Source organism: Narcine bancroftii, chromosome 3, assembly GCF_036971445.1.
Source record: "Narcine bancroftii isolate sNarBan1 chromosome 3, sNarBan1.hap1, whole genome shotgun sequence".
In the NCBI taxonomy this organism is placed as follows: domain Eukaryota; kingdom Metazoa; phylum Chordata; class Chondrichthyes; order Torpediniformes; family Narcinidae; genus Narcine; species Narcine bancroftii.
Genome location: NC_091471.1, coordinates 5,103,473 through 5,130,049, shown reverse-complemented (window position 1 = coordinate 5,130,049; position 26,577 = coordinate 5,103,473). Strand labels below are relative to the sequence as shown.

General features: G+C 47.5%; 1 protein-coding gene across 12 annotated transcripts in view; it reads right to left on the bottom strand.

The window, feature by feature from the left end:
• The window catches only part of dysf (dysferlin, limb girdle muscular dystrophy 2B (autosomal recessive)), a 444,465-nt gene that overhangs the window by 76,330 nt on the left and 341,558 nt on the right, over window positions 1–26,577 (bottom strand). For 9 of the 12 annotated variants that reach the window (XM_069923420.1, XM_069923419.1, XM_069923423.1 and 6 more), the window contains 4 exons: window positions 24,557–24,616; window positions 13,285–13,383; window positions 11,403–11,531; window positions 9,060–9,215 (listed from right to left, as the gene is read on the bottom strand). In XM_069923420.1, the coding sequence (XP_069779521.1) occupies window positions 9,060–9,215; window positions 11,403–11,531; window positions 13,285–13,383; window positions 24,557–24,616 (444 nt within the window). The remainder of the gene's footprint in view (window positions 1–9,059; window positions 9,216–11,402; window positions 11,532–13,284; window positions 13,384–24,556; window positions 24,617–26,577) is intronic. The other 3 variants (XM_069923428.1, XM_069923425.1, XM_069923429.1) reach the window with 1 other exon arrangement.

The window sequence follows — 26,577 nt, the reverse complement described above, 5'->3', positions numbered from 1 at the left end:
ATCTCATGTATATTCATTATCTTGACATCCCTCCTTTCACCAGAAATAAACTTTACACCTTAATGTTGAAATGTAAACACCGTCACCTTATCAATATCCCTCGGAACCAACAAACAACTTCAAACAAACAAACAAGTTCAAACTCCTTCTACACACAAGGTAACATAAACATGTCGTAACCAACTGTAATACAATAACTCAATTAAACAAAATGCACTTCATACAGCACTCATACACACTCTTTATGATATATGATCAAATCACTGTCCCAATGTTCTTTTATCATTCCAACCGTCACAAACTTTCCCTTTCATGATAATGCGGGCACAATTAGAAATACGGCACAAAGTCTTCGTATCGTTTAGGTGGTTTCCTGTCTCGTTTCGGCCTTCCTGCGATGCTATCGTCGCCACTCGGTTGTTCACTCTCAGCGTCGGAAACACTGCTCGCTACGGCCTCGGGTGCTTCTGACACTCTGGTCACTTCATCAGGAATGCTGGTAACTACCTCTGGAACATCATCTGATCCCTCAGGTTGAGCATCTCGTATTGGACTTTCAACCATCTCGCTCGTTGTCACTCTGGACTGGTACCTTTTTACACCAGACACATTTCTTTTGTACAGGACTCCAGCCGGAGACTTGACTGTTACCAGTGTGCCTTCTGGATACGACAGTGTAGGGTTGATGGTAATAAGGTGTGTCTAGCTTACCATCATTCTCATGCCTCACCAGAACATTATCTCCAGGCATGATGTCTGAGTACCTGGCCCCACGTCTCGAATCTGTGTACAGCTTTGCTGCTCCTTTCTTTTCAGCATCGTGGTCCCTCATCTCCTGGTCGTCCCAGATTTCCTTTATTTTGGGCATTTTTGTGCGGATTTTTCTCCCAAAAAATGCTTCTGCAGGACTTTTTCCTGTGGTTGCAGGAGGCGTTGCCCGATAGACAGCCACATAAGATAGCAATGCTTCTCCCCAATTTTGTCCTTCTGCGTGAGCAATCCGTAATCGTTTTTCAATGGACTGATTTTGTCTCTCTACTTCCCCGTTGGCTTGCGGCCATTTCGGAGTTACTTTATGATGGTGGATACCTGTGGTCCTCATGTATTCCGCAAATGTCTCTGAAATGAACTGTGGACCATTGTCAGAGTATAGCGTAACAGGCAATCCATATCTTGCGAAGATCTCTGCTAATGCTTGTATTGTTTTTTCAGTGGTCGTGAACCTCATCACAACGTACTCATAGTATCTGCTGTAGTAATCTATCACTACCATGATTGATTCACCCGTCGTTAAAGGTCCAAGAAAATCGACAGCTACATCGATCCACGGTCCTGTCGGGAGTTGTGTACTCCGGATCGGCTCACTTCTACTTGTGAGTTGACTTCCATGGCAGGTTTTGACGAATTTCTCTGCATCTTTATCACAACCTGGCCACCATACTTTTACTCCTGAGGTTTTGCTTGGTACCAACAATACCTAGGTGTCCTTCATGAGCTAAGGATACCATCTTCGGTCTCAACCTCTGCGGTATCACCAATATACAACCTCTCAATACACACTGTCCAATGCAACAAAGTTCGTCTCTAATGGGAATGTAAGCCTTGTGAGTGCACTTGTTCCCATTGTCCACTTTGAATACATTCTCTAACTTCCATGAGTTCTGGGTCATGTTCGGACTCTCTCTCGACTTTCTTCGTGGTCACAGCTTTCGGTGTCGACTGAATAGCTACGAAGCATACAAAGCTCTCTGCTTCTGTCCCCAATTCTGACTTGGATTGTGGGCATCCATCCTTCACCAATCTGGACAGCGGATCAGCAATGTTTGCTTTCCCGGCAATGTGAACTACTTTATACAATGGCCTGAACTGTCACACCACCAGTTATCACGGGGACCTTCTCATGATGTACATCATTCAATGTAAATTGATACTATCTCGGTCCATCCTGGTTGTCATCATCATCGTCACTTTCTGGGTCACTTTCTATATGGCGAATAGTGTCTTTATTTCTAGGAGACTTTCCTTTCCCCCAAGCTTTGCCTTTGGAAGCTGTGCTCTTCCCCTTCTGGTCTGGATTGGACTTGCTTTTGCACTTCTTTGCAAAGTGGTCCTTACCTCCGCACTTTCTGCAAACTTTGCCTTTTGCTGGGCAGCATGGATCTTTTCCAAAATGACCTCTGTTTCCACATCGATAACACTCCACGTCATGTGTCGATGTATATCTTGGCTGGTTATGGCGATGCGAGAGCCTCTTAACTTGCTGGCTTGAGTTGTCCTTCAGGGTCATGGTATGAAATTGCCCCTCAACAGCCTCTAATGTAGCAGCAATGGCTAAAGCATCGGTGAGCTTCAACTCACTCCCTTTTTCCAGCAGACATCTCCTGAGCTTGTCTGATCTGCAGTGCTCCACGACTTGATCCAATAATTGGTTGTCCAAATCAGCTGCCATGTAATTGCATCCAACAGCCAGCTGTCGCAATCTCGTCACGTACTGAGCAATCGTTTCTCCTTCTTCTTGTTTCGTTCTCCGAAACAAATGGCGTTGAAATGTAGCATTCAGTGTGACTACATAGTGTGCATTCAATGCATCGACGGCTTTCTGGTATTCCTCCTTCCTTCCAGTATTCAAAAGCGTCTTAAAAGTTTCCCGAACTGCGGGTCCTGCGGTGAAGAGAAGTAACGCCCTCCGCTGCTCTTTCTGTTCCGCCGTACTGCTATCGAGAAATAGGCCACGACTGTCGGCGTAGGCTTCAAATTCTTCCAGCCATGCCTTCCACTTCACACTCACAGTGTTTGCATCACCCATCGGGTCAAAATGAGGAACACCTTGAAGTGTTAGAAATTCAGCTCCTGTGACTGCCATGAAGAAAACCTTCCAGCTCAAAGCCACCGATTCAAAATCCAAAATGTTTATCACATTTAAAATCCAAAATGTTTATCCTCGTCGCCAATGTCACATTTGTGGCCCGAAATGTGAAGTTAATAACACTACTACCACAGGTTTTACCAGTTAAATATCTCAGTGTCCTTATTTTCCTGCTTCCCTTATTTCATCATCCTGCACCTTTTACCTCCAGTGCATTCCATCTGACTTCCGGTCAGGTTAATACATATCATGCATATTCATTATCATGACACTTGCCACCTTAGTGAAGAAAGTTGAGTGGTGCAGAGGATACGGAGAGTCTGCAGGGTTATATAGACAGGTTAGATGAGTGGGCAAGGGTCAAGCAGATGGAGAACAATGTTAGTAAATGTGAAGTTATCCACTTTGGAAGGAAAGATGGAAGATCAGAATTTTATATACTGTAAAAGGCAAGCGATTGCAGCATGCTGCCGTGTAGAAGGACTTGGGAGGGCTTATGCACGAATCGCAAGAGGTTGGTTTGCAGGTGCAGGAGGCAAGTAAGAAGGCAAATGGAATGTTGGCCTTCATTGCAAGAGGGATTAAATGTAGGAGCAGAGAGTTTATGCTGCAACTGTACAAGGTACTGGTGAGACCGCATCTGGAGAACTGCATGCGGTTCTGGTCTCCATACTTGGGGAAGGCGAAAGAGGGAGACCAGTACAGAAGGGGTTCACAGGTTGATTCCAGAGATGAAGGGGTTGGCCTATGAGGAAAGATTGAGTTGCCTGGGACTATACTCACTAGAATTTAGAAGAATGAGAGGGGATCTTATAGAAACATATAAAATTATGAAAGGCATAGATAAGATTGAGGTAGGTAATCTGTTCCCATTGGTGGGAGAGACCAGAACTAGGGTCAGGGTCGTAGATTTAGGACGGGAGATGAGGAGGAACTGCTTTTCACAGAGGGTGGTGAATCTGTGGAATTCGCTGCCCATTGAAGCAGTGGAGATGACCTCAGTAAAGATATTTCCTCAGGGGTTTGCAGAGGTTTGGTATGACATCAGAAACCCTGGCAAATTTCGACAGAGGTGTGGTGGAAAGTGCGCTGACCGGCTGCATCCTGGTCTGGTATGGAAACACCAATACCACTGAGCGTAAAGCCCTCCAAAAGGTAGTTGATACACCCTAGGACATCATAGGCAAAAGTCTCCCCACTACTGAATACATAGAAACATTGAAGATAGGAGCAGGAATAGGTCATTTGGCCCTTCGAGCCTGCTCCACTATTCAATGAGATCATGGCTGATCTTAAAGTTCAGTACCCCGTCCCTGCCTTCTCTCCGTAACCTTTAATACCCTTATACTGAAGAAATATATCTACAGGGAACACTGCCGTCGGAGAGCAGCAGCAAACATCAAGGATCCACACCACCCAGCACAGCTACTGTCATCAGGAAAGAGGTCTAGATACCCTAAGACTCAAATCACCAGGTTCAGGAACAGACCACTATCAGACTCCTCAATGACACACTCAATTAGGTACTCAATTAAGGGCTCTTGTGCACTTTATTGATTTTCTTTTTGTTCTCTCAGTATTGTACAGTCAGTTTGTTTACATTTCTTTGTTTACATGTTTTACGCTGTGAACAATTAGTGGTAATTCTGCCTTGCCAGTATAAAGAAGATTCTCAGGGTTGTATGTGATTTCATGTATGTAGTCTGACAATAAATCTGAAATTTCATATCTATTTTTAAGATAAGATTGGATAGAATTTTACATAGTGGGGGAATTTAAGGGATATGGGGAAAAGGCAGGTTGGTGAAGATGAGCTGATCATCAGATTGGATGATGGAGCAGGCTCGACGTGCCAGATGGCCGATTCTTGCTCCTTTTTCCTATGTTCTTATGTTCTAACCCTGTGACCACAGGAAGTGCTACACTGGTGTTCCCACCTCCTCCCTCACCACCATTCGTGACCCCGAACAGCCCTTCCAAATGAATCTGCAAGAGTCATCGAGTGTGTCCATTTCTCCCGTTGTGGTCTCCTCTACATTGGAGAGACTGGACGCAGACTGCGAGATCACTTTGTTGAACACCTCTCCTCTTCCCACTGCAATGACTGGGGGCGGCCAATCATTTTAACATCGCACACCATTCCCATGTCTGTCCATGGCTTCGTGGACCAAGGCCACTCACAAATTGGAGGAACAACACCTGATTTTCCATCCGGGCACACTCCAGCTTGACGGCATTCACATCGGCTTTTCCGATTTCTGTTAACCCCCCCCCCCCCCCTCAGTCTCTATCTTTGCCTATCTTTGCCAATCCTTCTGTTTCCATCCGGGCACACTCCAGCTTGACAGCATTCACATCGGCTTCTCCGATTTCTGTTAACCCCCCCCTCCTCAGTCTCTATCTTTACCAATCCTTCTGTCTCCTTTCCTTTAGCTACCCCCTCTCAGCTTTTCGATCTTCGACCCTCCCACCTCTATCCACCTGTTATCCTGTGCTCTCCCCACCTCCGCTCCTTCAACCACCTCTTCCGCCCCCCCCACCTTTTTATTCAGGCACATGCCTGTTTTTGCTTATCCCTGAGGCAGGGCCTAGGCCCGAAACATTGGTTCCCCTTTACTTCCCACGGATGCTGTGTGACCTGCTGAGTTTCTCCAGAAGCGTGTTTGTTGCTCTAAATTCCAACATCTTCAGTCTCTCCTGTCTTTTTTCCTTTATTTACTCAGATACCAGTTCTGCTTCACCCCTCTCTCTCTAACCCTCTCCCCTCTCTCTCTATCCCTCTCTCTCCCCTCTCTCTCTAACCTTCTCTCTCCCCTCTCTCCCTTCCCCCTCTTCCCTTCCTACTTTTCCTTTTGTCTCTTTCCCTCTCTCTCTCTTCCTCTATCTCTCCATTTCCTCTCTCCCTCCTCTTTCCCTCACTCCCTCTCTCTCTTCCCTCACTCTCCCTCTTTCACTACCCCCTCTCTATCTCTCCCTCCCTGTCTCTCTCCCTCTTTCTCCTCTTTCACTTCCCCCCTCTCTATCCCTCTCTCTCCCCTCTCTCTCTAACCCTCTCTCTCCCCTCTCTCCCTTCCCCCTCTTCCCTTCCTACTTTTCCTTTTGTCTCTTTCCCTCTCTCTCTTCCTCTATCGCTCCATTTCCTCTCTCCCTCCTCTTTCCCTCACTCCCTCTCTCTCTTCCCTCACTCTCCCTCTTTCACTACCCCCCTCTCTCTCTCTCTCTCTCTCTCTCTCTCTCCCCCTCCCTCCAGTTTAGTTCTGATTTTACCAGTTTACTCCCAGCTAGATCTGTCAATCACAACTGGCCCCCCTCCAATGGAGCATTCTTACTCAGGATTATTATGTGTCCTTCTCCACAGTTAATCGAAAGCTGATGATAAACACAGTCACTGTTCCCAAAATGTTTCCCTGCTGACCTTTGTTCGAGTTGAACTTGTTTAGGTTCCTGGAGACAGATCCAGATCCATCAATGTCATCTTCCTCAGAGGACTGGACAACCCTCTCTGCACAGTTACCATCCCAGCTGGTCTCCAACTACAATGCGCGCAGTGCCACGTAAGTTCCCTGCAGATTCGTTCTTTAACATCTTCTGGGCATACACCTCCCCTGGTCCATCACAGGCTCTGACCTCCCCTTCACTGCAGACATCGACATGAGGCGCTGCCTCAAGAAGGCAGACAACATTGTAAAGGATCCCCACCACTCTAGTCACAACCTCTTCTCACTACTCCCTTCGGGCAAAAGGGATAGACGCCCGAAGTCCAGCACCTCGGTTCAAGAACAGTTTTGTGAGTGGATGTGTTGACATTCAAGAGGGTGCAGAGGATGTTCACTAGAATGATCCTTGGAATGATAGGGTTATCATATGATGGCCCTGGAACTGTACTCACTGGAGATCAGAAGAATGAGGGCGGGGTGGGGGGGGGGGGGGGGGGGGGGGAGGGGAGAGATCTAATTGAAACTTATTGAATACTGAAAGGCCTGGATAGAGTGGACGTGGGGAGGATGTTTCCTTCGCTGGGGGAGTCTGGGACAAGAGGGCAGAATATGAAAACGTCGCTTTGGAACAGAGATGAGGAGGGATTTCTTTACCCAGAGAAGGGAGCCAATCTGTAGAATTTGTGGCCGCAGACGGCTGCGAAAACCAAGTCATTGGGGATATTGAAGATAGGTTCTTGATCAGGAAGGGTTACAGGGACAAGGCAGGAGAAGGGGGAAGGGGTGAAAAGGATAGTATATCTATAGCAGACCGCAGAGCCCACCTCACTGACAAAAGACAAAGGAGGAAAAACCCAACACACAACCCCAACCAACCAATTTTCCCTTGCAACCGCTGCAACCGTGCCTGCCTGTCCCGCATCGGACTTGTCAGTCACCAACGAGCCTGCAGCAGACGTGGACTTTTACCCCTCCATAAATCTTCGTCCGCGAAGCCAAGCCAAAGAAGAAAGAAATCAGCCAAAATGGAATGATGGGGCAGAATGGCCTCATTCTACTCTGATGTCTTATGGATTTATCTACCAACAGCTATCAGGCTCGTGAACCTCCTTTTACTACCCCAACCCTACTCTGGAACCACCAAAAGATCCGTCTGCACTGCTAAAACATTATTTTAATTTTCTTGACCTGACAGTGTGAAGATTTACCCATCTATCCACTTATAGTTGATATCTCTTATCTGTTCTGGCCATGCTATGGTAATTTAATGCATTTTATTGCAATTGTGGATGCTACAAGGATGATTTTGAGTGGCACGGACAACACAATGGTCAGAGAAACATCTTGACAGCAACATTGACCAAGATTCAAATCCAGCACTGTCTACAAGGAGTCTATACGTTCTCCCAGTGTTGCGTGGATTTCCTCTGGGTGCTCCTGTTTCCTCCCACCCTCCAAAAACCATAAGACGTGGGAGCAGAGACAGGTAATTCAGCCCATTGAGCCTGGCCCACCATTCAATCACGAGCTGATCCATTTCCCCAATCAGCCCCATTGCCCGGCCTTCTCCCCATAACCTTTGATGCCTTGGCTAATCAAGAACCTGTCAATCCCTGCCTTAAATACACCCAATGACCCAGCCTCCACAACTGCCTCTGGCATCAAACTTCACCGCCTTCTGGCTGAAGAAATTCCTCCACATCTCTGTTCTAAGTGGACACCCTTCAATCCTGAAGTTGTCCCCTCTTGTCCTAAACTCCCCCACCGTGGGAAACAATCTTTCTACATCTATTCTGTCCACACCTTTCAACATTCAGAATGTTTCGATGAGATCCCCCCTCATTCTCCTAAATTCCAAAATCTGTTGAAAAAATTACAGAGGGTTACGAGGTAGGAAGGATTTAGTACATTTTTTGGTAGGAGTATATAGGTTGGCACAAAATCAAGGGCCAAAGGGCCTGTACTATGCTGTAATGTTCTATGTTAAACATTCTTCATGCAATAACCCTTTCATTCCCAGAATCAACATTGTGAACCTCCTCCGAACCCTCTCCAACATCTTGTCGACATACAGGGATTCCAGGTTAATTGGAATACAATGGTTCCCTCTTATCCATGGTTGCTTTCCAAGGTTTCAGTTACCCGCGTCAACCTCTGTCCGAAACTGATCGCACTACCCTCCTCTCTCCCCACAGCCTTGTATCAGTCCCAACTAACCCCGCTGCCCCCCTCTCTCCCCACAGCACTGTATCAGTCCCCACACTAACCCCCCTGCCCCTCTCTCGCCTCATAGCCCTGTATCATACCCCACTCTAACCCCACTGCCCCACTCTCTCCCCACAGTCCTGTGTCGGTGTCTACATTGATCCCACTGCCCTGCTCTCTCCCAACAGCACCCTGTCAGTCCTCACACTGATCCTTACTTACAAATAAAAAGTTTATGGGTACACTGCAGTATCCCATGTAGCTTTGCTAAGAATATAATATGGTGTTCGCACAACGTCCACCTCGCATAATGCCCAATTTCATGGAATGTATCGTGGACGTTAAACGGCACATACCATGTATAGGGTTTGGTACTATCAGCGGTTTCAGGCATCCCCTGGGGGTCTTGGAACATATCCCCCTTGAATAAGGGGGGGAACTACTGTATTTGGGTGGCATGGGCTTAAATCTGTGCATTGTATCATGTGTATGACAACAAACTTTCACCTCTTCATGATCAGACACTTACATCAGTTCAGGAACCCACTGACCTTCCCATTGGAATCCTTGGGCTGCAATCCAATGGCTCGGATGACATAGACCCGCACTAGGCACTCCTGGGGCCCGCTGAATGGCAGCTGGTGGAACTGACGGGGAGGTAAAGGCTGCGATGGGTCATCTGGGAGGGCGTAGATCTTGAAGCTCCCCTGGGGGGATCGAGAAGAATCAGTCAGAGACCCCGAAGCAGGAAGGAAGGTAGCCATGAATCATGTGGGATCGTTCAACAGGGTACAGAGAGATCTTGCTGGAGAAGGATTGGCATGTATAGGCTCTTCTCAATTAACAACCTTAATCCCACTGCTGCAAACATATACTGACTGACCCACATTGACCAATGGTCAAGGCAACATGTTAATGTCTCGACCTTCTATTGTCCCCCCTCCCCCACCCCCCATCCCTCCACAATGCCTCATCGAGAGCAGACTTGCTAGCTGCATCACAGCACAGGTCAGGAGATGTTCTGCTCAGCATTGGCAGAAGCTGCAGAACATGGTGGGTGCAGCCCAGAACATTACACAAACTCCTCTCCCCTCCACGGACCCTACCTCTCGCTGCCTAGGGGAAAGGCAGCTGATGCATTGAAGGACCCACCACACCCCGGACATGCTTACTTCTCTCTCCTCCCATTGGGCAGAAGGCTCAAGAGTGTGAAAGCGCGCACCAACAGGCTCTCTTCCCTACCGCCATCACAGTGCTCTCTTGCTGCCGATGGTTTGTACCAATTGATCTCTCTCTCTCTCTCTCTCTCTCTCTCTCTCTCTCTCTCTCTCTCTCCCTCGCTCCCTCTCGTTGTCACTCATTCTCCAACTTTATAAGGATGAATGATTGTTGGAATTGACCCTTTGGACTGCTCGCAGAAGAACCCTTCTCTCGACACCAGGATTAATGTGACAAATTAACTGCAGCCTCAGTGTATCCATGCTCTGCTACACTTAGGGCACAGATTGAGACCAATGGTGAATTTGTGTGGGTCACTGTGCATGCGGGAAAGTTCCCCTTCCCTGCCATGCTGGGTCACCAGGGTATGCCCTTTGTGCCAAGCCCCTGGCAAGCAACCACAGGATGGAGAGATGGCTAACCCACCACTTTTAACCCCTCGCTTTCCCTATTACCCCAGTCACCTTGTAACCTCCCTCACTCAACTGGTAACCCACTTCCATAACCCTCCTCTCTCCTCATAAGTCCAACCACCCTATAAGCTGCCACTCCTCCCAAACAACTCCCCACTACTCCACCCATAACCCCTGTTACTTCCTACAACACATGACTATCCTCATAAATACTACCCACACACTGTAACCCCTTCACTCTCTCCAAACCCCATCCCCTATAACCCCCTCACTCTCCCCAGAACCCACTCCCTGTAACACCCTCATTCTCCCCATATCCCACTCCCTGTAACCCCCTCACTCTCCCTATACCCCACTCCTGTAACCCCCTCACTCTCCCCACACCCCACTCCCTGTTACCCCCTCACTCTCCCCATACCCCCCTCCCTGTAACCCCCTCACTCTCACCATATCCCCCTCTCTGTAACCCCCTCACTCTCCCCAGAGCCCACTTCCTGTAAACCCCTCATTCTCCCCAGAGCCCACTCCCTGTAACCTCTCATTCTCCCCATACCCCACTCCTGTAACCCCCTCACTCTCCCCAGAGCCCACTCCCTGTAACCCCCTCATTCTCCCCATACCCCACTCCCTGTTACCCCCTCACTCTCCCCAGAGCCCACTCCCTGTAACCCCCTCATTCTCCCCATACCCCACTCCCTGTTACCCCCTCACTCTCCCCATACCCCCCTCCCTGTAACCCCCCTCACTCTCACCATATCCCCCTCTCTATAACCCCCTCACTCTCCCCAGAGCCCACTCCCTGTTACCCCCTCACTCTCCCCATACCCCACTCCCTGTAACCACATCTCTTCCTGCATATCCCTACTCTCCCCATATCCCACCCACTACAATCCCCCTCACTCTCTCCGTATCTCTACCTAACCCTTATCACCCCCTTCAGTCTCTCTGTAACATCACCCACTGCCTATAAACCCCCTCGCTCTCCCTGAAACCCCTACCTTCTAAATACCCCTTCCTCACCTCTAACAACTGTCCCTCGCGCTTCATTCCTCCATCACCAGGACAACCCTACCTCCTTTACAACCTGATGCTCTCCCAGTTACGCCCCTTGCCCTCCTGACTTGCTTTGACACCTGACCCTGGCCCTCCTGACACCGTAATCAATTTCTCAAATCAGGGGTAGCCTGAATTTGTTCCTGTGACCCTTGGTTTTCAGCTTGGATTCCAAAACAACAACTCTCTGGTCTGAAGGTTTCCACATACCTTGAATTCTCCCACCACGGAGGGATCTTCATCTTCACCCTGTGTCTTCCCACGGTGCAGCAGGAAGGTGCAGCAGAAATCCATTAACCCTTCAAAGTCCTTGACCTTCTCCAGCTCGGTCTCATAAACCTGTGTGACATGTGGACAGGGCGGGTCACGAGAGGTTGGCTCCGTCTGTGCTGCCTGACCCACTGAGACCCTGCAGCCCACCCCGGTACAACAGACCCACCAAGCCATAGTCTGTCACTGCCCTGTCCTGGAGTCACACGGACACACTGCATGGAAACAGGCCCTTCAGCTCCACTTGCCCCTGCTGATCGAATTGTCCTACCCACACTAGTCCCACCTGTCCACGATTGGCCCACATACCTCTAACACCCTCCTATCAATGTATCCTTCCAAATTTTTCTTACATTTTGCAATGGTACCTCTCTCAACCACCTCATTCCAGCAACCTGCTCCATAAACCCACCACCCCTCAAGTTCCTGTTAAATCTCTCCCCCCTTACATAAAACCTCTGGTTACTGATTCCGCTGCTCTGGCCAAAAGACTCTGCGATCATCTGATCTTTTCCTTTGATAATTTTGCATACCTTGCTCAAATCTTTGCTCATTCTCCACTGCTCGAGGTATTAAAATCCTAATCTTTCCCTGCAATGTAGTTCAACAAGTCCCAGCAACATCCTTGAAATGGATCGGAGGGCAATCCTCAGGACCATAAGAATGGCAGAGAGGATCACTGGGGTCTCCCTCCACCCCCCTCCTGCCCCCATCGACGTGATCTACCAGGATCTTTGTCTGAAGAGGACACATAAAATTACTGAGGACCCCATCCCCCCCGCACACAGCATCTTTCAGCTGCTCCCGTCGGGGAAGAGATCCAGGAGGTTCAGAGCCAGCCCCACCAGACTGAGGAACAGCTTCTTCCCACGGGCAGTGAGAATGTTGAACGACCAAAGGAACTGCTCGCACTGACTCTCCGAGACTCTCATTTGTACAAAGCAATATTTATTTATTTTTGTAGATGAAATTCTTCTCCTGCATATGTATTGTTTGTCTATATGTGTGTTATGTCTGGTTGTGTATCTGCGTGTAGAAGGATGAGAAGAGACTTAATAGAGGTCTACAAGATTATGAGGTGGACGGCCAGCAACTGTTTCCCAGGGCAGGATCAGCAAACACTAGAGGACGTGTGAAGGGAGGGAAGTTTAGGGGAGACGTCAGGGGAAAGTTTTTTTTCACAGAGAGCTGTGGGTGCCTGGAATGCCTTGCCAGGGATGATGGTGGAGGCTGAAACATTGAGAGCAGTTAGAGACTCTTGGACAGACACATGGATGGAAGGAAAATAGAGGGTTACGGGGTGGGAAGGGACTAATATTTTCTTTTGATGGTAGGAATATATAGGTTGGCACCACATCAAGGGTCAAATGGCCTGTACTGTGCTGTATCATCTATCAGGCTCTTGAACGTCCCTGTACTCCCCTAACCCTGACTGTAAACTATTCCAGGACAACCAACCAAAAGATTTGTCTTCACTCCTGAAACGTCAATCCTTTATGCACAAAACACAACAGTGAAACTTTATTGATATATCCTTTTATATTTTTCCTGTTATTATGGTCATTTAATTTATACCATTGTTGTTGGTGTATCTGACATAACTGCTTGGTTGGAGTCAGAATGAATTTAGAAGCCTCTGTATATGACAATAATCTCTCACATCATATCATTCACTAGGTGTCTTCTACCACTTGAATCACCACTCCCATCTTCTCCCATGACCTCTTGTTCATCCGGTATCTGTCCTCCTCTGCCTTGGAAGTATTCAAAGCCCTTTTCACAAGTGAGTTCCCAACTTCTGACCCTGAGATTTGGTGCCTACCTCGAGTGTATCGAAGCCTTTGTCCAGGTAATTGCCGCACTTATTCGTCTGTCCCGTCGAAGCGTAGAACTTGCTCCACCAGTCGATGAACTCGTCCTCCTGTGAAAATAAATCATATCAGAGATGACAGAGCCCTTGAGCAGTACTGAAAGAGGTGGGTGATGCCAGCAACCGAGATGATCTGAGCACCAGATGCTCTGCCCATCACCCTCTACATGTTCTTTTCTCTGTAACTTGGAAACAAAGGGTTCCAGGATAACTTATTGACATGGACTCCAACCCACTGCCAATTTGTAAGGAGCTGCGGACATTGAACATTCCAGGACAGAGCAGGCTCTTTGACCCATGATGTTGTGCCAACCCACATAAGCTGACTCAACACACTAAATCTTCCCGACCTCACACCCATAACTGTAGATTTTTCTTGCATCCATGTGCCTGTTTCAGAGTCTTGTAAATGTCCCTATTTTACCAGCCTTCATTACAACCCCTGGCAAGGCATTCAGGCACCCACCACTCTCTGTAAGAAAATCCTGATATCTCCCCTAAACTTCCCTCACTTCACTTTGTACACATGTCCTCTAGTGTTTGCTACCCCACCCTGGGAAACAGGTGCTGGCCGTTCACCCTATCTATGCTTTGCATAATCTTGTCGACCTCTATTAAGTCTCCTCTCATCCTTCTACGCTCCAAAGAGAAAAGTCCCAGCTCTGCTAACCTTGCCTCTCAAGACTTATTTTCCAATCCAGGCAACTCCCTGGTAAATCTCCTCTGCACCCTCTCCACAGCTTCCACATCCTTCCTATAATGAGGTGACCAGAACTGAACACAATACTCTAAGTGGGGTCTCACCAGAGATTTGAAGAGTTGCAACATGATCTCTCGACTCCTGAACTCAATCCCCCTATTAATGAATCCCAGCATCCCATAGGCCTTCTTAACAATCCTATCAACCTGTGCAGTGACCTTGAGGGATGCATGGATTTGGACCCCAAGGTCCCTCTGTTCATCCACACTGTTAAGTGTCCTGCCATTAATCATGATCTCCCTCACCACAACCCATAAGAATGAGGAACAGAACCAGGCCATTCAACTCATCAAGTCAGCTCCATCTTTCAAATCATGGTTGATTTATTCTTCCCCTCAACCCCATTCTCCTGCCTTCTTTCCATATCCTGCAACACCCTATCTGATCAAGAAGCTATCAACCATCAATTTACATAAGCCCCATGACTTGACTTGACAATGAATTCCACAGATTCCCCTCCCTCTAGCTGAAGAAATTTCTCATCTCTGGTAACCTTGCCTCATAAAGCATGCCCTTCAATCCAGGCAACATCCTGGGAAATCTCCTCTGCGCCCTCTCTGTAGCTTCCACATCCTTCCTGTTGTGAGGTGACCAGAACCAAACACAATATTCCAAGCAGAGTCTATAGAGGTGCAATATTACCAAATAACTCAATCCCATGGTTAATGCAGGACCAACACACAATGCATCTTCTTAATTACACCATCAAGCCGGGCGGCATCTTTGAGCATCTGATGGACGTGGACCTCGTGATCTCTCACCTCGTCTACTCTGCTCGGAGCACTCCCATTAACATTCTGTTCCGCCTTCAAAATTGACCAACTGAAATGAACCATCTCACACTTTTTTTGCCCAGGTCTGCATCCAAGGTCCCTCTGAAACCTCTGGCAATCCACCACACCATACGCTTTCATGACATTTGCAAGCTTACTAATCCACCCTTCTATTGATAAAAACAGCGAAGAGGAAGGGTGGTGGGGATGGGCGTTCCAGAACAGATCCACTGCAGAACACCACTGGTCACCCACCTCCATGCAGAATGTGAACCACCCTTCTCTGGGCAAGCCAATTCTGCATCCAGAAAGCAAGGCCTCCTTGGATTCCATGCATCCTTAATTACTGAAGGAACCTTACATGGGGAACCTTAGCAAATGTCTCACTGAAATCCATAGACACTACGTCCATTGCTCTAAGCACCTCGCTGGATAGGCTGATTGGCTGGACTGCTGGCAAGACAAAATTTCTCACTGTACTAAGAGGATCAAGCTTGACAATGGATACCCTTCACGATTGAAGGGTATCCATTTAAGACAGAGGAATTTCTTTAGCCAGAGAGTGGTGAACCTCTGGAATCTGTTACCACGAGCAGCTATGGAGGCCAAGTATTTAAGGCAGAGGTTGACGAGTATCTGAATAGTCAAGGCATCAAGGGTTATGGGGAGAAGGCCGAGCAATGGTACTGTGGGAGAATGGATCAGTCGTGATGATGTGGAGAGGCAGACTCAATGGGCCAAAGGGCCTACTTCTGCTCCTATATCTTAAACTATATCCTATATCCTCTGCTCCCTTTGAACCCACCCCCTACCTCCAGACGCAGGCAGAGCGGAGGAGAGTATGATTTCGACATCAGACGATTGTTGCTGAGCATTAGCTCCCCGAAACTCACCCACATCTGCTCCTGGTTCCGTCCACGTAGCAGTACAACAGACATAAAGCACGACTTAGGCTGGGAGTAAACATGGAGCCATGCTGTAGGTGGATTGGGACCACCTCTCATGGCCAAAAGATCATGCCCCTGCATGGTTTAACTGTACTTTTCACTTTAATGTTACACTCTGCACAATACCCCTGAGCGTAAAGCCCTCCAAAAGGTAGTGGACATCAGAGGTAAAACCCTCCCCACCGTCAAGAACATCTACAGGGAACACTGCCGTCGGCGAGCAGCAGCAATCATCAAGGATCCACACCACCCAGCACACGCTCTGTTCTCACTGCTGCCATCAGGAAAGAGGTCTCGGTGCCACAAGACTCGCACCACTCAGGAACAGCTGCTCCCCCTCCACCATCAGACTCCTCAATGACAAATCTCAATTATGGACTCGTTTAAGGACCCTGACTTGTGCAATTCATTGATTTGTTCCTCTCTCTCTGTATTGCACAGTTTGTTTACATTTCTTTATTTGTTTATATGGGTGCATTTTTCTTGCACTGCTAATACGTGATGGTTCTGCCTGGTCCATAGGGAAAAGAATCTCAGGGTTGTATGTGATGTCATTTATGAACCTTGACAATAAATCTGGAATCTACCCTCCTGGTTTCCTGTTTCAGTTTGCTCCTTAGTTCTTGAAACTCCTCCAGGTGTACACTTGATCTTTATACCTGCCGTGTGCCTCCTTCTTGCTCGGGACCAGAGTGTGAAATTCCCTCGTCATCCAGTCTTCCCAATGCTTGCACATCTGACCCTGCACTCTGGCAGGAACAGGCATGTCCTGGACTCTGATCAATGCACTTTTAAAAACATACCATCTTCCCAAGGTTCCTCTTCCTTCAGCCACCTGTTCCAATTAACTTGAGCTAGTTCTTATACCTTCGCAGTTGGGTTGACCCCATATCCGAATTGTGATGTCATGTCCGTTCTCTGACAATAAATCTGAAATCTTCTCTGATTTTATTCTTTCTCTACCTGCTGCACAATTTAACAGTTGACCTTCCATGCCAAACAAAGCTTGGAACTTGTGCTCATTAACAATCCTATCAACCAATTCAACCCATCACCAATGAGACAGCAAGAAAAAACTTTTGACTGAATGAACTTCCGGAAGAGGTGGTTACAGCAAAGTCAATTTTATCATTTAAGACAAGTCTGGATAGGTGCATGGATGTGAGGGGATTGGAGGGTTATGGGCAGGGAGCAGGTAAGTGGGTCTGGAGGAGATCACTTAAATCGGTGTGGACTAGAGGGGGCAAGATGGCCTGTCTCTGTACTGCATTTGTTATATGGTTTATATGAATCTGAATTAAAAACAGAAAATGGGTGAGGCAGCATCTGTGGAGAGAGAAGCAACGGTTCGCAACCTTTATCTTTCCACTCACATCCCACTTGAAGTAATCCCTGTGCCATCAGTGCTCTGTGATTAGTAAGGGTTTGCTTAAGGTGGGAAGGGAAGGTTGAGAATCACTGCTCTAGACCCAATTGTTAATGAAATACTTTGCTTGAGAAAAATTGTCATTGGTCCATTTCCTTTGGAGTTATGAAACCATGCACATAACGAGTCAATGAGGGACGATTAAAACAGTGGTTTTCAAACTTTTTCATTCCACCCACATCCCACCTTAATCAATCCCTTACTAATCACAGAGCACCGATGGCCGAGGGAATACTTAAAGTGGGATGTGAGTGGAAAGAAAAAGGTTGAAAACAACTGCATTAAACATTTCAGGGAAAAATGAAACTCATTAGAACTGCAGTTAAACAAGAAGGTCTGTAATCACTGGGGTCAAGGGCAGTGCACAGACGTGCTGGAGAAACTGAGCAGGTCACACAGCATCCACGGGAAATAAAAAGTGACCAAGGTTGGGGCCTGAGCCCGTTGTCAGGTGTGCCGAAGATCAGGTGCCTGAATAAAAATGTGGGGGGAAGGAGGGAGGAGGTGAGGGGGAGAGAGATGCTGGAGTGGGCACCAAAACAGGCCCTTGGGTGCCTAGCAAGCTCAACCAATTTGCCTGTGTTGGGCCCACTTCCCTCCAAATAATTTCTATTACTGTATCTGTCCAAATGACTTTCAAATGTCACAATTATACTGACCTCTACTACTTCCTCTAGCAGCTCATTCCACACACCCACTGCCCTCGATGTTGAAAATGTTGCTCCTCCAGTCCCCTTTAAATGATCCCCCCTCACCTGAAACCTATTCTCTCTAGTTTTTTTTTAATTTAGATCTACAGCATAGTAAATGCCCTCCTTGCCCACGAGCCTGTGCTGCCCCATTACGCCCAATTACCTGACAACTTCCATGGACAAATGGAACAGCACAGGTGAGTCTCACCGATGGGATTTCAATAATTTTCAGCCATTTTAATTTTGCGCCCCATTCCCACACCAACAGGTCTGTCCAAGGCCTTGTGCACTGCCAAACCAAGGCCACCAGCAAACTGGAGTAACAACGCCTTGTATTGCATCTGGGCGCTCTCCAACCAGATGGCATTTTTAATTTAATTTACATTTAGTCATACGGCACGGTAACAGGCCCTTCTGGCCCACATGCCCACGCAGCCTAAATACTCCAATTAATGTTAAGAAGAATGAGAGGAAACTGAATCACCTGGACAAAACCCATGCAGACACAGGAGAATATGCAAACTCCTTACAGACAGTGTGAGATTCGAACCCAAGTTGGTGGCACTGCAACAGTGTTGGACTAACCATGCTGCCCCAATACTAACCATTTCTGCCTCATAAGCAAACCGGGCATCAATATCAACTTCTTCAATTTCAATTAATCTCCTCCTCCGTGACTCTCTCTTATCCTACCCCTTGTCCAGCTCCACATCACCTTCCCTTCCTACCCTCCACCCTCTTCCCCATCACCTCCACTTCTTTCTCTTCTACCCTCCCACCTGGATCCACCTCTCACCTGCTGGCCTGTGCTTCTCCCCCTCCTCTTTTCTCCTCCCCCCCCCCCCACTTTTGTAAATTCAAACGTCTACCTTTTTTTTGCAAATTCCCAAGGAAGGGCTCAGGCCTGAAATTTTGATGCCACGTGACCTGATGAGTTTCTCTTACACTTTGGAGTACCACACCCTGGTCTGATCCCAAAATACTGTAGTTTCGAGAGCAGTGCCCAAAGCATCAAGGCCAAGGCGATAGAACCAGAGAATATTACAGCACAGAAACAGGCCTTTCGGCCCTTCTAGTCTGTGCCGAACCAATGTCTTATACAACTTTACCATAACATCCCAACTCCTATACTTTGATTTATGAAGGCCAATATGCTCCCTTTACAACCCTGTCCACCTGTGATGCCACATTGGGGAATTAAGTATCTGTGTACCAAGATCCCTCTGTTCTACCACACTCCTCAGTGCCCGACCATTCACCGTGTACATCCTTTCTTCCATAATGCAACCCCTCATACTTGTCTCCATTAAATTCTATCGGCCATTTTTCAGCCCATTTTTCCAGCTGGTCCAGATCCCTCTGCAAGCTTTGAAAACCTTCCTCACTGTCCACAACGTCTCCAATCTTAGTATCATCTGCAAACTTGCTGATCCAATTGACCACATTATCATCCAGATCATTGATATAGATGACAAACAACAATGGTCTCAGCACCGATCCCTGGATTCTGAGAGGCATCATCCACCACTACTCTCTGCCTCTTCCCATCCAGCCATTGTTGAATCCAGTTCACGACCTTCCCATGAATACCGAGCATCTGAACCTTCCTGACTAACCTCCCAAGTGGGTCCTTGTCCAAGCTCTTACCATGTAGACATCCTCAGCCTTTCCTTCATCAACTTTCCTGAGAACCTCCACGAAAAATGTTCTAAGAGTGGTTAAGTAGACATGGATGTAATTTGGATATGTTAAATGAGAGAAGAATAAGATGGAGTAAATGCTCATGCTGGGTAGTTGGGAAGGAAGAGAAAGTTCTGCCTATATCTGGAGGAAGATTTGGCCTTTGGAAGTCCCTGTCCACCTCTGAAGTAGTTAAGGATACAGCTATCGAATGACCTCTTTCAGAATCAGAATTTATTGTTTCGGACAAGTCATGAAATTTGGTATTTTTTAGCAGAATCATGGTGCAAACTGAATGCCAGTTAGTCTACCCCATTCAACGGATCTGATTGGATGGTTGACTATTTTTTTAAAATTTAGATATGCAGCATGTTAACTGGCCCTTTCAGCTCATGAGCCTGTACTGCCCAGTTACACCCAAATGATTTACACCTGCGGTATGCTTTTTGAAGGGTGGTAGGAAACTGGAACTCTTGGAGAAAATCTACCAAGACATGGGAAGAACTGTACAAACTCCTTGCAGAGAGCGTGGGATTTGAACCTCAGTCCCGATCGCTGGTTCTATAACTGCATTGCACTAGCCATTCAGCACATCCTCTACACCCCTCAACAAATTCTACAGGTGCATTAGTGAGAGCACCCTATGTGGGTCGGGAACTGCACCGCCCACGAAACTGCAGTGTTATGAACATGGCTCAGACACAGACACAGACCCACCCACACAAACACACATGTACACACACACATAGAGACACAGAGACACAGATCCACCCACACACATATGTACACACACACACACACACACACACACACACACAGACCCACCCACACACACATGTACACACACACACACACACACACACACACACACACACACACACACACACACACACACACACACACACACACACACACACTCTCTCCTCTCCCCTCTATCAATTCGGATCCACATTTCCTACTGCCTCGTAAAAGCAGCCGGCATGGTTGGTGTGACGGTCAGCACAATGCCTTTACAGTGCCATTGATCGGGACCAGGGTTGAAATCCCACACTGTCTGGAAGGAGTTTGTTCATTCTCCCTGTGACTGTGTGGGTTTTCCCTGGGGGCTCAGGTTTTCTCCCACAGTTCTGGGGACTGTAGGTTAATTGGGTGTAAATTGGGCGGCATGGACTCATGGGCCAAAATGGCCTGTTATCGTGCTGTAGGTCTCCATTTAAAAATGTAAAATTTATTCTGAAGGCTCATCCCCACCCCACACTCTCTTCTCACCCTCCCAGATAGGAGCAGACCAATGAGGGTGAGATCACACACCACTAAATTCTAGGACAGTTTCTTTCCCACTGTTATCAGACTCTTGAATGAACCTCACATCAGTAAAATAACATTTTGCTTTTGCTGCATTCAAACTGACCTCTCTTTGCAGCTTCTAAATCTGTCCCATGTTTTACTTGTTGTACTGATGTATGGAATCAGAATCAGAATTTATTGTCATGAGCATGTCCTGAAATTCAATGTTTTGTGGCAGCAACATGGTGCATTGAAATTAGTGCAAAAAGAAGAGAAAGTAAGGCCGTGTCTGTGGTTCATTGTCCATTCAGAAAACTGATGGTGGAGGGAGAGAGGCTGTTTGGTACTCTTGAGTGTCTGTCTTTAGGTTCCTGTACCTCCCTCCTGATGGTAGCAGTGAGAACTGCATGGCCTGGGTGGGAAGGGCCCTTGAGGATAGAGGCTGCTTCCTTCAGACATCACCTCTTGTAGGCATCCTCGATGGAATGAAGACTAATGCCCATGATGGTGCTGGCCGAGTTCACAACTCTCCAGTTTTTCCTGTCCTGTAGATTGGCACCTCTATACCAAACAGTGATGCAACCGGTCAGAATTCTCTCCACGGCACGGTGGGATGTGGGTGGGAAGAAAGAGTTTGAAAACCACTGTTTTAATCGTCCCTAATTGACTCGTTATGTGCACGGTTTCATAACTCCAAAGGAAATGGGCCAATGGCAATTTTTCTCAAGCAAAATATTTCAGTAACAACTGGGTCTAGAGCAGTGATTCTCAACCTTCCCTTCCCACTCACATCCCACCTTATCCAATCCCTCACTAATCACAGAGCCCCGGTGGCATTGGGATTACTTAAGTGGAAAGAAAAAGGTTGAGAACCACTGGTTTAAGGTGAGGGGAGAAAAGTTTAGGGGTAAGTTTTTTTTTTACACAGAGTGGTGAGGGCCTGGGTGGTGGTGGAGGCTGGTTCAATAGGGACATTCAAAAGACTCTTAGACAGGCAGATGGATGCAAGAAAAATAGAGGGCTCTGGGTGTAAGGGAGAGAAGGGCTAGATTGTTGAGTAAGTTTGTATAGGTCGGCACAACATTGTGGGCTAAGGGCCTGTACTGTGCTTGAAATCTCCATGTATATTTGAAAAGATCTTAGACAGGCACATGGATTCAAGGGAAATAGATGGTGTATAGGTGTGACAAAGGGAAGGGTTAGATTGATACGTAGGTTTTATATATGTCAGTACGACATTGTGGGCCGAAGGGCCTGTAGTGTGCCGCAATGTTTTTTTGGAAACTTGAACAGTATTGAGTTTCTCCAACTCATGACCGGAGCTGGGGGGTGGGGGTGTCTCTCCAAAAGGTCTGCTATTTGCAATCAGATACTTTGCCCTAAATGGCTATCCTGACCAGGGACTGCATGGTACAAGCCATTCAGCCCAACCACATCATGCGCTTATTTCTTCTCCTCTCTTTCCCCATCTACGTCGATTGTTCCCTCTGCTGTCATGTGGATCACCACACTCCCCTCAGTTGTCCAGAGGCTGTAAGGGTTCACTCGACACGCAGACTCTCCTCCAACTCCACAGCATCCTGATGTGGAGGAGTATCATTGCTCCTTCCCAGGGCCCTGTTACCAGGTACGGCCAAGGGCCAATAATGGACACAGGCCGAAGGTTAAACAAAATAATCCCCTCACAATCTGTCAATTTCAGACTCAAAGGCACTCAGCGACTGACCACCCACCGGTTTCTGGAGCACAGGGCAATCAAAAGCATTTATCTTCTCTATCTTACCAGAGGTCATAGAAAATGGAACAGTGCAGCACAGGGAGTGGCCCTTCAGCCCACCTGTCTGCGCTGTACATGATGCCCAAATCAAACTAAATATCTGTTGCCTGCACCTGATCCCTATCCCTCCATCCCCTTCACCTGTCTATCTAGAAGCCTATTAAACACTACTATCATATCAGCTTCCACCACTACCCCAGTAATGCCCATTCCAGGCACCCATCACTCTCCGTGGAAACAAAAGAATTGGTGCACACATCTCCCTTAACCTTTCTTGCTACATCTGCAATCACAAACTTTCCTCCTCCCATTGAGTCCTCTCGTATATGACATTTTCATCCTGGGGATAAAGGTTCTGACTGCCCGTCTAGAGAAAACAGCACAGTCTTTGTCATGGGGTCAGTTGTGGATAGAATATGAAACTTCAAATTCCTGGCTGTCATCACCTCTGAGGATCTGTCCTGGGGCAATTATGTCGATGCAATCATGTATATTTCGTGAGGAGTTTGAAGGGATTCGGAATATGGCCAAACACTCTTGCAAATTTCTACAGGTGTGCCGTGGAGAGCATTTTGACCAGTTGCATCACCGTCTGGTACGGAGGTGCCAATGCACAAGGACTGGAAAAGAGCACAGAGAGTTCGGCCAAAGGCATTGTGGGCACCAGTCTTCACTCTATCGAGGACGTCTATAAGGGGCGGTGTCTGCAGAAAGCAGCCTCTATCCTCAAGGACCCTCATCACCCAGGACTTGTCGTCTTCATGGGGAAGGAGTACAGGGGCCTGAAGACACATCTTCAATATTATAAAAACAGCTTCTTCCCTTCTGCCGTCAGATTTCTGAATGGAAAATGAACCTTTGGGCATGATCTCACTTGTTTTTTATTTTTGCACTAATTTTTTTAAATCTTGTATTTACGGAATTGTAATTGATCACATCTGTAATGCAAAACAAACCTTGTGACACATGTCCTTGACGGTAAATCTGATTCTGAGATTTGTCCAATGACGAATTCAGTCAGTATCCAGGTAAAGCTCTTTGGTACCTTTCCCCAAAGCCTCCACAATCCTTCGTGTAATAGCAAATTTCTACAGGGGTGTGGTGGAAAGGGTGCTGACAGTCTAAAACGGGGATATCAAGACCGCTGAACGTCAAGCCCTGCAAAAGGTAGTGGACACGGCCCAGCACATCGCAGGCAAGATCCTCCCCACCATCGAGAACATTTACGGGGAGCACTGCCGTCGGAGGGCAGCAGCAATCCTCAAGGACCCTCACCACCCAGCACATGCTCTGTTCTCACTGCTGCCATCAGGAAAGAGGTGTAGGGGCCACAAGACTCACACCACCAGGTTCAAGAACAGCTGCTCCCCCTCCACCATCAGACCCCTCATCAACAAACTCAATCAGGGACTCGTTTAAGGACTCTAACTTATGCACTTCATTGCAGTCAGTTTGTTTACATTTCTTTACTTGTCTACATGTGTGTACGGTTTATTTTTTACGCTACCAATAAGTGGTAAAATTCTGCCTCATTCTCAGGAAAAGGAATCTCAGGGGTGTCCGTGATATCATGTACGTTTCTCTGAGAATAAATCTGAAATCTGAACCTGAATCTAATCTCATTGGGCAACCAGAATTACACACCGTGTTCCAATTGTGGCCATTCCTAAGCTTTATCAAGATGCCACATGTCCTTACTTGACTCAAATGCTGAATCTCTTGGCTCCTGAGAAGCCTTTGGGAATCCTGCAGTGCATATAATTTCCACATGGAAACTTTCCATAGCATGGACTTCAAGGACCAGAGAAGTTAGCTTCTTATGAAGGTTATCGCATGATAAAGCATTCCCATATTAAAAAGATGAAAATTAAACGGTACATACATCGAGACTGGACATGGAAAGGGATTTATTCAATGATGCGCTGCCCATGCGTCCTGTCCACTGCAGATCAAAAGTTAGTTTGGTTAGTACAACAGCAATAAGCATTCCAACATGACCATCAAATTATACTGTGTGGGAATGGGCCCTCAGCCCAACTTGTACATGCTGACCGAGTTACTCACCTGAGTTGGCCTGCGTTTGGCCAATCCGATCCATGGTCCTGTATAAATGGCTTTTCAACATTGTAATTGTCCCCGCCTCTGCCCTTCTTGTTCCAAACACCCACCACCCTCCGTATGAAGAAGGGCACCCCTCAGGTCCCCTTTATATCTTTCCCCACTCTGAGGAAAAGACTATGACCCTATCCACGTACCCCGTGATTTAATTTACTTTCATAAGGTTACATCTCAGTCTCCTTTGCTTCAGGGAACAGAATTCCCAGCATATATGTTTCTCCTTTCCTTTAACACGTACTGGGGGTGTAGGTCAATCAGGTGTAATTGGGCGGAATGGACTCGTGGGCTGAAATGGCCTGAAACCATGCTAAATTAAATGAACACCTGCAACATTGTTCACAACCTCCCCTGCACCCTTTCCAGTTGGATGATGTTCTTCCTGCGGCTGGACCACCAGAACTGCACCAAGTACTCCGGATGTCGTCTCACTCACGACTTGTGCACTGACGTCCCAACTCTTGCACCCAAAGCACAGATCAATGACCAACCAGTCTATCTGTGTCATCATTTTCAGGGAACTTTTTAGCTGGAGTCCTTAGTTTGTTTTCTGCTCTACAATGCTCCCTGGAGCCTGATCTTTTATAGTGAAGCTCTGGTTTGACATCAAAATGCTTCATCTCGCACCCGTCCGGCATAAAGTCCTTTTACCATTGTTTGGCCCATTTCCTTAGAGCACTGCAGCACAGAAACTGGCCCTTTGGCAATTCTGTGCCAAACTGTTATTTTGCTGAGTCCCACTGACCTGCATCCCCCTCCCATCCATGGACCTTAAATGTTAAAATTGAACCCAAATTCACCACTTCAGCTGGCAGCTCATTCCACACTCTCACTACTCTCTGTGTAAAGATGTTCCCCCTAATGTTTCCCCTAAACTTTTCCCTTTTCACCCTTAACCCATGTATTCTGGTTCATATGTCACCTACCCTCAGTGGAAAAAGCCTGCATATACTTACTCTAAAGGTTGGTGGTGGGGACAAGCTCCCACTGCTTCATGGAGGCTCTTCATGGTCTGCGATTCAAACAGCCTCTGATAACCAAGTCCAACTCCTGGCCTTCACATGTGACACATTTCTTAGACCCAGTGGAGCTGTTCTCACTAACAGGAGAAGGGGAAAAGGCGGGCCACTGACACCTCAAAGCCAGTTGCTCCAGGCAGATGGGGCTCGCTACCCACGGATGGTTACTCATCTAGTGGAGGGAAAACTCTGATTTCAAACCCACTGCCTTGTGGCTACACCAGCTCATGGGAAAGGCTTTGGGAGTATACCCTAAGGAAAATCCGGAGTCAGAGTCCAAAAGGGGGCTGACTGCTCTACCCAGCATTAGCATGGAAACTCTAAAGACGGATCTCCACATCAACTCTGCCCTGGCTTCTGCCCTGGAGAGGTCACTCCAGCTTCACTTTATCAGTGATACCAGAGGAGCCCATGGTCAACCATGACAAAGGAGGCCACACACACACACACACACACACACACACACACACACACACACACACACACACACACACGCACACACACGCCCACCCAGACACACACACCCACCCACACATACACAGGCACACATACACACACATACGCACACCCACACACATACACAAACACCCACACCCACACACACCTACCCACACACAAACCCACCCCCCCCACACATACCCACACACCCACATACACACACCCACCCCCCCACACATATCCACACACCCTCATACACACACCCACCCCCCACACATACCCACACACCCTCATACACACACCCACCCCCCACACACCCTCATACACACCC